Below are 13,215 nucleotides of genomic sequence, written 5' to 3' on the forward strand. Positions count from 1 at the left end.
GTGTGACACATCTGAATGCCTTCTTGATGGAACCAAAGTAAACAAGCATTGAAAATGCAATAGATCTCGCCCTCATTTAAGTTAAAGCCATTCTGTTTGTAATGAGGTGGCTTTTTAGCTTTGCTTTTATTAGTGTTTTTTCAACTTTCATGTAAATAACGCACCGTTTTCACCAAATCGACTTTGCCCAAGCACACCCTTCCCTTCGGCCAACAAATCCCAAAAATTCGGCACACCTGCCGATCCACTCTCCCTACAGCTCACCCAAGCCCCGTCCCTCTAGCGCAACTGGAACATCCCAAATTCACCTTCTCCATGCGCACCAAAAACTCCCATTGAATAACATGACAATTCGCTACTCCGCACACAAATTGCTCTTTAAAGCACTTCCACTGCTCCGATCCGCTTCAAACTTGGCTGGACACTAGTTCCAGCGATTCCCTAACATCTCACCAAAAATCAGCTCAATCCATCCACTGGAACGGGGACGAATTTCAACCCGAATACGTGCCCCCCGCAAACACAAAAAAAAGCCATAAAACGGCCAAATCTCGACCAAAAACCGCCAAAATCCCTCAAAACCTTGCCAACACCAATACGCACGAAACTGAACCGGCCCCTCAGCCCTAGGCTCCGGGAACCCTACTTAATTGACCCAAAAGCCCTAAAAAAGCAACATAATACACACGAAAACGCCCTAACAACCCTAAAATGCATATAAGTATATGTATGCATGCATTTATGTTTGTATTTATATGTAGATATACAGATGATATATGTTTATATATGTATGTATATATATATATTCACTGAAAAAACCATAGGCTATAGACCATATATAGTTAGGAATTAGCATTTACAAAACCTTGAAAATTCACTGAAAAAACCGTAGGTTATAGACCATATATAGTTAGGAATTAGCATTTACAAAACCTTGAAAATTTACTGAAAAAACCATAGGTTATAGACCATATATAGTTAGGAATTCGCATTTACAAAACCTTATTTTACTCACACAAAACCATTGAAATTCCATATATAGTTAGTTGCACTAACTATATATCGCGCACCCGCAATCCACTGCTGATGATGTCACATATTACATCATTCATGACATGGTCAGTGACATCACTGATGACATCACTGATGACATCTCAAATGACATCACTGATGACATCACTGATGACAACATCCAGTGACTGTATGTTTCTGTAAAGTTAAAATATGTCTTACATATTGAAGAATGAGTGGATGTATAAGTGTCTGGATGAAGGATTTAGTAGGTGCATGACTGACTGTATGAGTGAGTGATTAAATGTGTCTCACTGAGTGCATGGGTTAGTGACTAAACTGTCTTAATTTGTGCATCATTATGTCTGTTGTTCTGTAAACTGTTGCATGTGTTGATAAGTAGCTATATGAGTAACTATATGGGTTATTGATTGGTTGCCCAAGTATTTGTATGGGATACTGAGTGTGTGTGTGGGTGGCTGGGAGGTGTATGACTCTGTGCATAGATGTGTGAGCAGTTGATTCACTAGATGTATGGTTTCAAAAGTGCATGTGGAAACAGCTGTATGGGCGGTTGACTGTGTGCATGAGTGTATTGGTGAGTGAATGGATATCTCAGTGCTACATGTCAAAGTAAGTACATATGTAAAACACAGTACATGTGAGAGTTGACATATATAAATAACTGTGCATAAGAGCCAGTGAATGTGTGAGTGGCTGTATGGATCATTGTGAACTTGTATCAGGGATTGTATAAGAGAGTTAATATGTGTTAGTATATGTTTGAATAAGTAAAGTTTGTATAACTGTATAGTTGAGGAAATGGAGGTGTGATTGATTCTTTGATTGACTGACTAGGTGTGTGAGTAACTCCATGGATGAGTGACAGTCTGTGAGTGTCTGTTTACACTGATTGTATCTAAGGTTATATTAGAGTCTGAAGAGGTTCATCGTATTATCACATGAATGATATCATCAGTGATGTGATCAGTAATGTCAAATGAGATGTCATCAGTGATGTCATCAGTGATGTCATTTGAGATGTCATCAGTGATGTCATTTGAGATGTCATCAGTGATGTCATCAGTGATGTCACTGACCATGTCATGAATGATGTAATATGTGACATCATCAGCAGTGGATTGCGGGTGCGCGATATATAGTTAGTGCAACTAACTATATATGGAATTTCAATGGTTTTGTGTGAGTAAAATAAGGTTTTGTAAATGCGAATTCCTAACTATATATGGTCTATAACCTATGGTTTTTTCAGTAAATATATATATATATATATATTTCGATTCCCCATAAATCCTGAATCTCTAACCTATTTTTATCCAGAACGATTTTATATTTAACCTAAACCTGGTTTGCACCGTTAAGTTATTTATTTCGGTCTACTGTTTTGTATGTTTGATGCACAAAACATCTGAATTATTTTCTGGGGATTGCCTTGCTGGTGAGGCCAAGCTATCAGAAATGAACCTTTCTGAGTCTTGGGTTGAGGACAGAAGGAAGCCCAGCCCCAGCTCACTTCAAAGCTGCGACCTCTCTTCCTCAGTCTCACAGTTGCATTAAGGGACGCTTTCCTAGAGTTTCTTCTGATACCACGAAGAGAGAGAGAATAATGGGTAACAGCATTTACAGTCAGTTTTTCTTACTAGAAGTATGGCATCTTGAAGTATTGGTCTGTTGATATAAGAAAAAGCTTGATGTACAACCAAGCACGAGGAACAATAAAACAGGAAGCCATAAATCTCACCGAGAATGAGGATTCATCTGGTGGGAATGGCACTTCTGATATATAGTCTGTCTTATAAAAGATGTACTTTTGCAATCCTTGTACCCAGTAAAGCTCCCAAGAATCTGTACCTTCATTGGGCTTTATAATCAGCATGCTCTGTAGGTACCATGTGCGTACTATTCCTCATTCTGGCTATTACATTTGTGAAACTTTGAAGGGCTCGGCAGGCTCATACCTAGCAGCAACCTTGCTAGAAAGGTGCTCTTTTTTGGGGCAGTAAAAATAACATATGCTCTAATGGTATAGAAAATACATGAAAATGTCACTAAAGGTGTAACCAGTGCAAGTTTACATCACAATTCACTAGATGTGACTATTTTACAATAACCCCAGAATCTGATTCCTTCTGCACCACTTTAGCAAACATTTGCACACTGTTGTTACTCATCTGTTACAAGAAATTGTGCCCATCAGCCGAAATATCAAGGTTTGTTTATACAAAATTGCTAAGAATTTCCCAGTCAGACTTACCAGAGAAAGAGTCTTGATTGGCAAATTGGAAAGTCCACCAATGGTGCTGATATTGTTGTGTGACAAATCGAGATAGGTCAAACTAACACATTTTTCGAGGCCTTTGATTTCTTCAATTTGATTATCTTTGTTCAGCAGAGACATTATCAAGGAAAAAAACATCAATATTTGCAATCCCTATAAAATATCTTGGTAGTGCCTGATTGTTTATGTTTTCCCACAAGGAGCAGCTCTTGTTGGCAATATAAAGGCTAGGTTGTTGGGTTGTAGGTATCAGCCGAAACAATTTTGGTGGATAGGATAATATTGTTAGGGTTCTACTGAGCAAGTAGGGTTTGCATATTGGTTCACTTTTATTTAGCATTGTCTGTGATACAGGTGAGGCAATTTTGTAAACAAGGCAACAACCAATTTAAGAACAAAACTGAAGTTGGGGGTCCATTCACATTAAATTTAGTTCACATTTTAGCATTTTGACAAATGAAGGCATTTCACAAAAACAACATTTCGTTAAGCATTCATAATAAATAATTTATAGTATAGTGTCCCATTCTGGAGACTTCACTTGCAAAATGCTATATACAGATTCCATACAGAATAATAATTTGTTAATACTTTGAGACAGTGGAAAATATGCTTTGGGAAGAGTAAACGAAGAATTACAAATCAGTCATGATGTCAGTTTACAATAGCAGAGGTCATGTCAGAACTTAAAATAAGAACAACATCTCCAGAGAACGGGGAATTAGGAGCTGTCATTGGGCCAGATGAATTAACACTGTATTTTGCGAGTCACTAATAGCAAATTTTACCGATTCGCTATTATGGACTCGCAAAATGCAATGTATGTCGGATTCTCAAATAAAATTGCGAATCCAACGCATTCCTTATTAGCGACTCGTAAATTGCGAGTTGCAAATAAGGAATGGCTTCCCATTCATTTCTATGGGCATGGAGGCCCATAGGAATGAATGGGAATTGCATGCGAAATTTGAGAGTACCCAATAGGTACTCACAAATTGCGCATGCAATTTCAAGGGTGCCAAAAGTACACTGTGTTGCACCCCGGAAATATGCATGTGGCGCACATACATGCCCTAAAGGCATGTATGTGTGCCACATGGCACTTAGAAAAATGCAAAAATTTGCATTTTTCTAAGAATTTGCAATTTACCACCAACTTGAAGTTGATGGTAAATTGCGATTCCTTAAAGCAGGGTCGCACTTTGAAAAGCGATTCCTGCATTGCATTTAGAAATTCGCAAATTGAGATTCTCTAAATGCATCCGCAAAATAGGTAATCACAAAATTGTGATTCCCTATTTTCTGTATGACTTTTGGAATGATACATCCCAAAAGGTTTTTTCCTATTCGCAAAGGGCTGATTTGTTTGCGAACGGGAAAACGCTTGTACATCTGGCCCTAAGTCTCTTAGCACTCGGTCCTAAAGGGCTATAACATAAGCAGAATTCTGAAACAGGACATCAATAAAATGAAAGACGCAATGATAGAGTAAGAGGACCAATGACTGGGTAAGCAAACAAACAGCAAAGATAGTCGTGGCAATTGGGACATGACATTCTACATTTATATTCAAAGCCCTGAGGGAAGGTATACAATCTGTCATGGAAATGTAAGTGCAGGCGTTGGGCCAACCCATAGCTCAATGGCAAGAGAAGGTTTGAAAGCTGTATCATTTGACATAAGCAAGAGTGAGCCCCAGGATGAGAATTTAAATTTGGATGCTTTTCAATGCATTTGGGTATTTCATCTGAACTTGCATCATTGGCATCAATATTGTTTGGACACAGTTAGGCCTACAACCAGAATTAGAGAAGAACCCAAACCAAGCCTTCAAATCTAAGCATTTGGGCCAAACTTAAACTAAGGTAAATGCCAAACGTTATCTTCTTAAGCGCATAACACTAAATAGATAATCTACAACCTAAAAATCTAAGTCTAAATTCCTAGTGCTAACCATAAACCTAGCAACACACCCTAGCATATGAGCCTAAACCCTATTGTCTAAGTTTTGAAGATGCAGTAAAGCATAAAACAATAAACCTAAGCCTTGGCCTCAAGGATAAACAGAGTCTGAAACCCAGATGCCCATATTTAAATCCCAAAACCAAAGCCCATAACCCTTACTTGAATGAAATTAGTTTACACAATGTTACTCCAAAATTCAGGAGTGAAATCAAGTGACTCCAAAAGGTCATTCACCACTTTGTGGCAGTCATTTCAAACTTGACCTAATTACTAAGTACTTTGGTGCCAAAGGTTGTCATGGTATTACAATGGTGCCCAAGAAACGCCCATTCACAGCCACCGTCTTGGATGAGGTTTGGCAGATAATGCAATAGAAACTATCTCCTGTAGGAGAATCAAAAATAATTGCTCGCAACTGGAGACATAATGGTTTATCAAAAATAAGCTGTCACTACTTCGAGCTGCCTGAGACCTCAAACAAGATTGAACAGCTTAAAATCACATAAAGGAAAAATACAGCTCTGCCCAAATATACTCCAATCAAAGATAGACAGAAGAAGCATCCTTGCTAGAAGAACCATTGAATACCCAAGTTGGTGCCGTATAAATTTCCCTAATGTACATGTCTTTGAAAGGCCAACAATACAACATTTACTGTAGCAGAAGGAGCATAAAGACTGCAAGGGACCCCCATTCCACAAAAGTCATAATAGTTTGCGTAAGGAAATGCCACTTATTGCATGATCACCCCCAAGGTTTTGGACTGATGCAGCTGTTGTACGATTATGAGAGTGTACTGAGGCCTGATAACCAGACCTCAGTGCCAGTGTTCTAACCCTTTACACAATGTATGTTGAATTAGCTACACCTATTGGCAGAAGTTAACTTACTTATAAGTCCCTAATATATGGTACCAAGGTACCTGGGGCCAGTAAGTTCAACTACAAAATGGGTTCCAGCCTGCCACTGCTGACTGAAAAAGCAGTCTTAAACTGTTAGTTCGACTTTGCCATTTAAATCAAAAGCAGAGCCAACACGTTCCTTAACAATATATTCAAGTCTCTCCTAAGGAAGGCTAATTTAGCCCTAAGGCAGGGAGCGGTATATTATTAGGTAGAACATATATTTTTATATGTCCTAACAATAAAAACCCTAAATTGTAATTTTTACTGTGGATAGCCCGGTCGTCACATTGGCTAGTGAAGAGTTACACACTCACCCATCAGCTGTGCTAACTTCTGAATGGGAAACAACAATTGATGTACAGAATGCAGAACAATGTCATACATTCATCCCAGTACAGAGATCTGGGCCTAAATCCATATTTTTTTTGCACTCCACACCATCCCAGTTCAGACATGGCCATATGCAAATCAGCCTTGACCCTGTGCCTCATGGGAACAGTCCAGCTCGAACTACCAAGCCATGTCTTTCCTGGACCGGAATCAAGCATCCTAGGACCGGTTTCTGGCTATCAGCCATCTTCAGCCAGGATAGCTTGACTCCAGTGGTGTGGAGAGCATGGGACTCACGTCTGAGCATACCCATCCCACTCGGGGTGACAAATGCAAAACAACTATTGATGGACAGAATGCAGAACAATGTCATACATTCACCCCAGTACAGAGATCTGGGCCTAAATCCATCATTTTTTTGCACTCCACTCCACCCCAGTTCAGATATGGCCATATGCAAATCAGCCTTGACCCTGTGCCTCATGGGAACAGTCCAGCCCGAACTGCCAAGCCATGTCTTTCCTGGACCGGAATCAAGCATCCTAGGACCGGTTTCTGGCTATCAGCCGTCTTCAGCCAGTATAGCTTGACTCCAGTGGTGTGGAGAGCATGGGACTCACGTCTGAGCATACCCATCCCACTCGGATGACAAACGCAAAACAACAATTGATGGACAGAACGCAGAACAGTGTCATACATTCACCCCAGTACAGAGATCTGGGCCTAAATCCATCGTTTTTTTTGCACTCCACACCACCCCAGTTCAGACATGGCCATATGCAAATCAGCCTTGACCCTGTGCCTCATGGGAACAATCCAGCCCGAACTGCCAAGCCATGTCTTTCCTGGACCGGAATCAAGCATCCTAGGACCGGTTTCTGGCTATCAGCTGACTCCAGCCAGGATAGTTTGACTCCAGTGGTGTGGAGAGCACGGGACTCACGTCTGAGCATACCCATCCCACTCGGGGTGAAAAATGCAAAACAACAATTGATGATCCCAAAAAAGAACTCCGCTCATCGAAAGCCTTCCTAACTGTTGTCCCACAGATGCGAAGAGCCAGAGCAGGAGGTCGCTGTTTTTCCTATAATGCATCCAAGTTATGGAACTCTCTCCCCCTTCACCTAAGATCCAACCCGAACCTGCTCACCTTTCGCAAACAACTGAAAACTTTCCTCTTCAACCAAAAAAATATCTAAATAAAATCATTCACCAGCAATCCACCCCAGCACAAGTTTCCTCTACCTACCAGCGCCTGGATGCCTCAGGGTAACTGTCCGCGCTTTACAAAACTCCTTTTCATTTCATTCATTTCATTTCATTTCATTGATGGACAGAATGCAGAACAATGTCATAAATTCACCCCAGTACAGAGAATTGGGCCTAAATCCATCGTTGTTTTGCACTCCACACCAGATTATGAATCAGAAACCGGTCCCAGGATGCTTGTTTCCGGTCCAGGGAAGACATGGCTTGGCAGTTCGGGCTGGACTGTTCCCATGAGACACAGGGTCAGACTGATTTGCATGTGGCTGTGTCTGAACTGGGGTGGCTGAGTGAGCTAAAGAATGTTGATGGATTAAACCCAGATCAGTTGACTGGGGGTGAGTGTTTAATTTGTTCAAACGCTCCGTCCATCATCCCCTTTTGTATTGCTTTGTTCGCCCTAAGTTGGCAGGGTATGCTCAGACCTGAGTCCCTTGCTCACTTGGCCACTGGATTCAAGATAGCCTGGCTGATGAGGATTATGAATCCGAAACCGGTCCCAGGATGCTTGTTTCCGGTGCAGGGAAGACATAGCTTGGCAGTTCGGGCTGGACTGTTCCCATGAGGCACAGGGTCAGACTGATTTGCATATGGCTATGTCTGAACTGGGGTGGCTGAGTGAGCTAAAGAATGGTGATGGATTAAACCCAGATCAGTTGACTGGGGGTGAGTGTTTGATTTGTTCAAATGCTCCGTCCATCATCCCCTTTTCTATCGCTTTGTTCGCCCTAAGTTGGCAGGGTATGCTCAGACGTGAGTCCCTTGCTCACTTGGCCACTGGATTCAAGATAGCCTGGCTGATGAGGATTATGAATCCGGAACCGGTCCCAGGATGCTTGTTTCCGGTCCAGGGAAGACATGGCTTGGCAGTTCGGGCTGGACTGTTCCCATGAGGCACAGGGTCAGACTGATTTGCATATGGCCATGTCTGAACTGGGGTGGCTGAGTGAGCTAATGAATGGTGATGGATTAAACCCAGATCAGTTGACTGGGGGTGAGTGTTTGATTTGTTCAAACGCTCCGTCCATCATGCCCTTTTGTATCGCTTTGTTCGCCCTAAGTTGGCAGGGTATGCTCAGACGTGAGTCCCTTGCTCACTTGGCCACTGGATTCAAGATAGCCTGGCTGATGAGGATTATGAATCCGAAACCGGTCCCAGGATGCTTGTTTCCGGTCCAGGGAAGACATGGCTTGGCAGTTCGGGCTGGACTGTTCCCATGAGGCACAGGGTCAGACTGATTTGCATATGGTCATGTCTGAACTGGGGTGGCTGAGTGAGCTAAAGAATGGTGATGGATTAAACCCAGATCAGTTGACTGGGGGTGAGTGTTTGATTTGTTCAAACGCTCCGTCCATCATCCCCTTTTGTATCGCTAACTTCTGAATGGGGCCACCAAAATTGGAACTTAAATTAATTGCGGCATTAAACCCGACTTGATTTCAGAGCAGAATTCAAGTCACTTTTACAAAGAGGTACCCACAGTAAATTATTCTCAAAAACTCTTAATTATTGACATTATTTTTGATAAAATGACAACTAGCAGAACCAATATAAACATACAAATGATGCTCATAAAGTAAAAAATAAGTTGCCAATTAAGTGGACGCATTTATTGTATTTTTTATTCTGCTACACAACAGACATAATTTCTTGAATATTTTAGCCTCTGCCATTAAGCTTGTTGCCTGTTTACACTGGGATTTGTATTATTATATGATTGTTATGTGTAACTTTATGAGCACCAATTGTGTGCTTATATTGGTTCTGGTATTTTTCATGTTTTATCAACAATAATTTCAATAACAGAGTTTTTTAGAATAATTTACTGTAGGTACCTCTTTATTTTCACACTTTTACATTTTCCGAACTATTGGTCTTGTTTGTGGAATTGAATAACACTATTGTTAGAATATATTTGTTTGGTTATACATACTTTCTTTAAACAAATTCCTCCCCATAACCATTGTAGCTGTGAACATTGCTACTTTGTTACCCAGTCTTTCCAGTGGCCACTTGCAGTTGCTGGCCACCAGACAGCTGTACGCCCTCCTGGGGAATAGTGTGAATGACTCCTCAGCCTCAGAACAATAGAGGCCTGCCACAGAGGGATGAGTTAATTCCCCTGTGCAGAATCGCCACAGTGTGTTGGACCAAAAGGCAAGGTTCAAAGGAGAGATCACCTTTGATAGGCAAATGGCAACCACTCTCAAGAGGGGCTGTCCCTTTGTTTAGGTAGACAGGCTGGTAGTGGTACAGAGAGGTGGAGAGTTACCAAACCAGTTTTTCCATGCCTGTGTAGCCCACAGGTAGCCACATCTCCAGTGTGGGCCACCAAGCTCCTAATATACAAGCAGGGGTTCAGACATCATGAGAGTGGAAAGAATAGGGCACTCTGAGAATGCTAGAAGCCACACAAAGCTGGAAGTCGTCACTGGGTGGGAGTGACCCTGGCCCATTAGCAGCGCCATGAAACCTCTGGGTGACCGTGCGCTTAACAAATTCCGAATAAGAGAAGATAAGATTAGCTGGTGAACGCATCATCCCCAGGGCTCTTTCTGGGCATACATATAGCACCCCAGGCACCCTGAACCTTAGATCACAACTGGACTGGAGAAAGGTCAGAAGAAGAACTGCCCTGCTGACCCCTAGACCTGGCAACAGAGGCTACACCAACCGCTGGCCTGTACCTGCTGCTCCTGGGGCTAGTGAAGAGAGGACTGTGCCTGTGGGACCCAGCTCTTGAAAAAGTCACTCCAGAACCCCGGACCGACAAGCTGACGTCCAAAGGTCAGTCGGTGGACCCATGTTCTAGCACCAGGGCCATGAAAGCTGAAGTCGCCCGCCCTGGTTAGTCAGTAGCCATCTACAAAAATTGCCACTGAACACAGACATGCAGCTAAGAAGACCTCCTCTCAGGACTCAAATGTTGCACCGGTACCTGTCGGGCGCGAAAGAGTCATCAAAGGCAGATTGCTCACCTTAGACAGATACTAGCCCTCACCAGAGGAAACTCCTGGTACACTGGGATCGGAGATCATAGCCCAGCTGCAGCTGGGCTTTTATTGGCTCAAAGAGAACTTCAAGGGACTATGACTCCTATGGCCAAAGTCACGCCACCCTACCCGTGGATCCAGGAATAACCCCAGGAAGACCCCAGGAAGACCGCACAGCACCCAGACCATCTTTCAGCATCCTGTTTCATCAGCATCAGGACCATTTCATTGAGTCTATGGCAGTTTTAATGTAAAGAGTGGAACTGGGCTTGAGACTGCTATGGGGACCAGGTAACTATCCAAACATCCTTACTGGGCTCTCTCACCTTCTCCATGTAATAATTGGTCACCAAGTCTGGGCCAGAGTGGCCAAAATTAACTCTTTCAAACGTTTACAAACTTTACAGTCACCACTGCTTGCTTGCGTTTTGTACTTAAAACGCTGAAATGTATGTGTTGCTGAAAAATCTATATTTCTGGATTTTGCTCATCATGATATCTAAAGATTTATAAAAATATCTATTTTTAAAAGTTGGAGTGGGATTTCTTTCATGCTGTGTGGCGTTCTTATTTTGTTGCTTGGAGCTTCTGAATACTTTATACTACTTCCTTTAAGCCACGCTGCTCGGAGCCACAGCGGCTCAGGGTTATGCAAGAGGTTTTAAAAAAGAGCCTGGTCGGACCCAGGACTATTTAGTGAGTGTATTACACGGTGAGGTCCCTCAACCACACCATATAATAAACCATAATCCTCACAATTTGCAATCCAGGCTATCCAAGAGGCGAAAGAGGTTTTATTGCCCGGTGTATGTCCACCAGATGGTGAATTATAACTATGGTATCTGGGGTTCTGAAGTTGCCAGCCCTCTCCAGGTACATTTGGAATCTGTAGAAACGTTGAGATTGTGTCAGAAAATCTCCTGTTGAAAACGTATGATGTCTTCTTTAGAAAGCAGAAACAATAGTTTTTTGTAATAAGTCAAATTACAAGTTTTTAGGTTTAAATAAATTGTGGGCTATAATCAATTGTGCATTATTGAGAATAAGATTAAAGTTTTATCTCATTGCATGGCTGTCTCTCTTGTGGGCCCAGAAGAAGCAAGTCACACCCTCAATGCAAAGATCTAATGTTGTCTGGCACATTTAGGTAGGCCACCATGGCTAGAAGGTAATGCTTATGTCTGATGGGATTCCTGTTTTGGCTAAGTATTGGATTAAGTGCATTGTAGTGCTTAGTGAAACTAGATATGGGTTACTCAACTTTTGGAGAGCTCAATAACATACTGTAAACCATTTGCTCCTCTTAAGCTTTCTGGTAAATTCCATCTTTGAAATGGATACTGGAGGCAGAAGCAATCAATGGACATCGGATAAAGCCTTAGTTTCTTCACTCTTCAAGTCAAACATCCTTTTAGATTTCTTAACTAGGGGACAGATGAAAGAACTTTCTGCGATGAACCAAAGAGCAGGGAGGATTTCTGAATTATAGTCTCTAATATTAGAACTCTTCCGTATAAGCTGCCTTCACATGTTAGAAAAGTAGACACCGCTTTAGAACGAACAGCCTTCATGTTTGTTTGCTTAACTTCTCCAACTCTTTTTTTTTCAGAGGGACTGATGTTGCCTAATGCCTGCCCCTAGGAGTATTGCCAACTAAGGGGTATAGACAGTTGTCTTCAAAGGTCATCTGCACTATTGCTCCACACTTTCCCAGGTGCAAGACAGCACTAGGTGGAGACTGGATGACATTTAAACATGTTGTATGACTTTATTCGATATAAATTATCATAAAAGTATGAACAACCCAATTTCATCACTTTAGGACAAGCCAATATTAAATAAAGGAAGGTGGGTAATAGCTAACATTAGATTACTTAACCAAACCCTCTCTGTGGTTGGCTATTACGGCCCAAATTTGGACGACCCTTCTCTCCTTCAATCACTATATTCCAATCTGATCACAATATCAGGCCCCATCATTATAGGTGGAGATTTTAATATTATACCAGACCCCAAAGTTGACAGATACCCAAAGGGGAAACAAACTAACCTCCTGAAAATGAGAGAATGGCTGAAAATGTATAAAAGGGATTTGAACTTAATAGATATTTGGATAAAGAAGGGTGAGGGTCAAGAGAAGTTCTCATTTAAGAACAAGAAGCTAGGGATACAGTCTAGGATCGACTTCTTCTTAATAGATCAGGGCTTACTGGAAAAAAACGTAAAAGTAGCACATCTCCCTGCTCACCTTTCAGATCACTCAGCAGTACAAATGATAGTCGCATTAGAGGATATAGTGAAACCTTTAAGGTGGACGATGGATCGCTCAATTCTTTTAAATTCTGAGATTGTCAACCAACTCAGGGAAGAGACAAAACATTTTTTTGAGATCAATAATGAAGGGACACCAACACACATAGTTTGGGATACATATAAAGCGGTGAT

General features: G+C 41.7%; 1 protein-coding gene across 1 annotated transcript in view; it reads right to left on the reverse strand.

Annotated features, from left to right (window-relative positions):
• LRGUK (leucine rich repeats and guanylate kinase domain containing) overlaps positions 1-13,215 on the reverse strand; it is a 390,949-nt gene that overhangs the window by 228,412 nt on the left and 149,322 nt on the right. Inside the window, exon 6 of the mRNA XM_086918919.1 lies at positions 3,287-3,411. Coding sequence (XP_086775045.1) covers positions 3,287-3,411 — 125 coding nt within the window. The remainder of the gene's footprint in view (positions 1-3,286; positions 3,412-13,215) is intronic.

Source organism: Lissotriton vulgaris, chromosome 1_1 (genome assembly GCF_964263255.1).
Source record: "Lissotriton vulgaris chromosome 1_1, aLisVul1.2, whole genome shotgun sequence".
NCBI classification, from domain to species: Eukaryota; Metazoa; Chordata; class Amphibia; order Caudata; family Salamandridae; genus Lissotriton; species Lissotriton vulgaris.